This window comes from Argentina silus (assembly GCF_951799395.1).
Source record: "Argentina silus genome assembly, chromosome: 5".
Lineage (NCBI taxonomy): Eukaryota > Metazoa > Chordata > Actinopteri > Argentiniformes > Argentinidae > Argentina > Argentina silus.
In genome coordinates this window covers 17,446,822-17,451,109 of record NC_139659.1, presented here as the reverse complement: position 1 = coordinate 17,451,109, position 4,288 = coordinate 17,446,822, and the positions used below count along the sequence as shown (strand labels likewise).

General features: G+C 44.6%; 2 protein-coding genes across 4 annotated transcripts in view; one reads left to right on the top strand and one right to left on the bottom strand.

Annotated features, from left to right (window-relative positions):
- lage3 (L antigen family member 3) lies at positions 1 to 1,160 on the bottom strand. Its single transcript, XM_083669688.1, has 3 exons — positions 1,045 to 1,160; positions 764 to 892; positions 1 to 564 (listed from the first exon to the last, which is right to left on the bottom strand). Exons 1-3 carry the CDS (start codon positions 1,095 to 1,097, stop codon positions 450 to 452), a joined length of 297 nt encoding a protein of 98 aa, XP_083525814.1. The 5' UTR covers positions 1,098 to 1,160; the 3' UTR covers positions 1 to 449.
- Positions 1,161 to 2,551: 1,391 nt separating this feature from the next.
- LOC310804408 (cGMP-dependent protein kinase 1-like) overlaps positions 2,552 to 4,288 on the top strand; it is a gene marked incomplete at both ends in the record, with an annotated part of 9,694 nt that continues 7,957 nt past the window's right edge. The window contains 4 exons of one of the 3 annotated variants that reach the window (XM_083669633.1): positions 2,552 to 2,747; positions 3,533 to 3,665; positions 3,841 to 3,907; positions 4,088 to 4,187. In XM_083669633.1, coding sequence (XP_083525759.1) covers positions 2,552 to 2,747; positions 3,533 to 3,665; positions 3,841 to 3,907; positions 4,088 to 4,187 — 496 coding nt within the window. Of the gene's footprint in view, positions 2,807 to 3,532; positions 3,666 to 3,840; positions 3,908 to 4,087; positions 4,188 to 4,288 lie in introns of all 3 variants that reach the window. The other 2 variants (XM_083669634.1, XM_083669632.1) reach the window with 2 other exon arrangements.

Here is a 4,288-nt window from a genome sequence, read left to right as displayed (position 1 = left end):
GACTTTGAAAAATAAAACGTTTACTGTATATACAAAAACAACAAAGAATAAGACACAATTCCCATGCGTTGAAATAAACAGCAGTGGTGTCTTCTTATAGTTCCCATGCTTCTTCTAGAGGTCAATTGGCTGATGTAAATCCCGGCCTTCCCAGCTCTCTCCCGTCTCTCTCAATTCCTACTATTTCTCCCTCTTCTCTGGCACTTTGTCAATTGTTAGAAAGTCCATTCCTCGCGTCCTCTCCCCGTCCTCCACTCACTTCCTACTCAAAACACATTGGAGGAGAAGATCTCGGTTCCTCCCCTTAAATATTCTCCTCCAATGCTTGTTGAGAAGGAAGCGAGTGGAGGACTGAGGAGAGGATGCGAGGAATCGAGTTTCTAACAATTGAAAAAGGGCCTTTCTCTCTTTCCTACCCCTCCTCTCTCCATCTCTCTCCCTAAGTCATGTCACTGGGGAACAGGGGGGCCAAAGGTCTCCATGGTCTCCATCACTAAGCACAGGTGGTCCAGAAATGATCCCACAGACACACGCAGAATACGGGCCTCATCTGCAATCCATTTCCTGAGAGAGGGGGAGACAGTGGAAGGAATAGAACGAGATAATTAACGTGGGAGGGCAAGAAAGGGGGGAGATGGGAGAGAAGAGTCACATGAACAGGACTGCTATGAACACCCCATAACTACATCACTACATGCACCTCTCCACTGAGTGATAAGGGCCATGGGTGAGGTTAAAGGGAGTCGGTGGAAGAGACACTCACACAGACAGCGTGTTACCAGACACCGCAAGCTGTCTGCTGATGCCGCCTTTCCGGGGCTCGCGGTCCGGAGAGAGAGACTGGAGCGCGATGGAAGCTTCACGAACAGATGGGAAGGGAACGTCCAGCGCACTGCAGGACTGTCAAGGAAGATACTGTGCATTTTCTACTTGCTAACTTGCAGCATCATATCATTTTATTTCGTTTTAGTAATACCAGTATTCATGTTCTATGCAGTTAAACGTGATCAAGAAATTCTTACTGTGATGAAACTTTAAGGATACAATTCCAGTCTGCCTTGCTTGTGATTGTTGCCCGTGCAGGGAGCCGCCATCATGGTTAAGTAAATCGAGCGATGATTGCAAATGGCACATTCACCTCGACGGCGTTAGATTGGAAACTGATGCGTAGATTCGTTAATTGATAAATAAAAGTCGAACCATTCGTTGAATATTATGCTTGCGATGTATCAAACGTTGAATAAACTGTTAAACATTTGAGAAGGAAAAAGAGAAACATTAACCATAACCTGTACATACTGTACGTATACACACAGTCTGGATTCTTTACCTTATTTATTCTTTTTTCTGTTTAAAAAGGGTAGGGTTAAAATAAAATTTGTAAAAAAAATATTTGATGCTACTCCCCCTTTGTACTGCTTATATTTCGCCTTATATTGAATATAATTGAATATAATACAAATAATTGTTTACAAAAAACATTTGAGGACATGGGCCATTTGTCCCCCTCAAGATGAGAAAACATTATTATTAGGTGAGCTAATATAAGGGGATATGGCTAAATATGCCATGAAAATATCATTAGCCTATATCATTCATCGTATCATATAGATAATTTCATTTTTTTGCAACGGTTTTATGCAAGATTAATTGACTATTCACGTCAAATATATTCTACTAATCCTCGCCTATCCACCATTTACAAACACGCGCTGGCTACATTTTTATTCAATTGAGATGTAATTAGAATAGGCGTAGGCTTATTCATGGTTAGAATACCTAAACACTGTTCATAGCCTGGAGCATAATGGGATTGGTTGTAGAGCGCATGGTAAAGAAGAATCATTCAAATTAAGTGACTTTAATAAAGTCTCAACAAATATCAATGCCGTTGTAATTTGAATGATCGTACGTTGTGTTTGGTTGCATCGTAACAATTGCTATTGTTCCCCTGTGTCAAATACAGCCGACCGTGCGCAACTGCAATACTTTTTGTCTACTGTAGTCAGTCTGCCTTGCCACTTCATCGAGAGCGCCCTATTCACACTCGGAACATTAACGGCGTAGTGAACACGATGTATTACGGGTGATGGGTATCTATCTGTCTTGTTATTCTGTAGTTTATTTAAACTAATTTTAAATCTGATTTCATTTGTCACGTTTATGGATCCTGCCCGATTTTCATAAGATATACTGACATGTGAATAGTGTTCTGTGAATGGAGCATCAGCGGGAGTGTGAAAGCGCTTTTTCAGTCCAGGGGGATCTCGACTGGACCATGGCAGAGCAATGCATTGCCTAAACTACACCAAATAACTATTGTTCTTGAATTAAATTCTTGAATTAACTTTGTTCTGTTGAGATCCTCAAGGTGTCAGCAAGTGAGTATCATTTAAACAATGTAATTTATAGTACTGTGTGTGTGTGTGTGTGTCTGTGTGTGTCTGTGTGTGTCTGTGTGTGTGTTTTCTGTGTCCGTGCGTGCGTGCGTGCGTGCGTGGGTGGGTGGGTGCGTGCGTGCATGAATAATAATTTGTATGTGTATAGGACTATGGGTACCCTGCGGGACCTACAGTTTGCGTTGCAGTTGAAGATTGAAGAGCTTCGCCAGAGGGACACTCTTATAGATGAGCTGGAGCTGGAGCTGGACACTAAAGATGACCTCATTCGACAGTTACAGACAGAACTGGACAGGCACCGCAATGCTCCACCACCCCCGGGAAACACTGGAAACACAGACAACACAGGTACTGTAATCATAACACCACAAGGACCAGCATTCATAACACCACCCCGGACATCACATGTAACAGCATTCATAACACCACCCCAGACATCACATGTAACAGCATTCATAACACCACCCCAGACATCACATGTAACAGCATTCATAACACCACCCCGGACATCACATGTAACAGCATTCATAACACCACCCCAGACACCACATGTAACAGCATTCATAACACCACCCCAGACATCACATGTAACAGCATTCATAACACCACCCCAGACATCACATGTAACACAATTCATAACACCACCCCAGACACCACATGTAACAGCATTCATAACACCACCCCAGACATCACATGTAACAGCATTCATAACACGACCCAGACATCACATGTAACAGCATTCATAACACCACCCCAGACACCACATGTAACAGCATTCATAACACCACCCCAGACATCACATGTAACAGCATTCATAACACCACCCCAGACACCACATGTAACAGCATTCATAACACCACCCCAGACATCACATGTAACAGCATTCATAACACCACCCCAGACACCACATGTAACAGCATTCATAACACCACCCCAGACATCACATGTAACAGCATTCATAACACCATCCACCACACATCATGCAGTATAAGTATGACAAGTTGTGATATGTGATGGATGTGAGAAGTTGTGATATGTGATGGTGATGTTATGAGATGATAAGTGTGTCGTGTGTTGTACGCTGCTGTAAGTGGATGATCTGATGATGCTGTTTGCTTCTACTGCCCTGTCAGAACCCGAGCCCCCCGCTACGGTGCCTGATGAGCCTCAGCGCACCAAGAGACAGGCCATCTCAGCTGAGCCCACAGCCCTGGACCCTTCACAGCTCACACACGTCACGCTCACCAGCTACAGCAAGAGTGAGGAGTGAGTACTCACACACAAACATACACACACACACGCACACACACACACACACACACGCACACACACACACACACACACACACAAACACACACACACGTACGCACGCACGCACACACACACTCACAAGCACACACACACACACACACACACACTGATCCTACCTCTCTCTGTGTAGATCTAGGGAGCTGATCCAGAGGGCTCTGTTGGAGAATGACTTTATGAAACACCTGGAGCATGGGCAGGTACTGGACTGGATAGTGTCCTTTCTCATTTCATGTCTTTTCTGAGGTGTCATTTGTTACCTACATTTCTAGTTGTATCTCTACTTACATTTCTAGTCCTAGCTGCCCCCTCCACTTGTTGGTGAGCTGAGTAGGGTTGGATCCTGTTGAATGTGACTGGAGTTCTCTCTCTCTCTGTAGATCCAGACCATAGTGGACTGTATGCACCCCACTAGTCTGGCCCAGGGCTGCTGTGTCATCCAGGAGGGAGATGACAGCTCATTGGTCTACGTACTGGAGGGTAGGGAGGGGAGGGAGGGAGGGAGGGATGGAGGGTGGAGGGCAGGGTGAGAGAGGCAGATACACACTGTACATCAGGTGATATCATAGTGAGCTCATTGT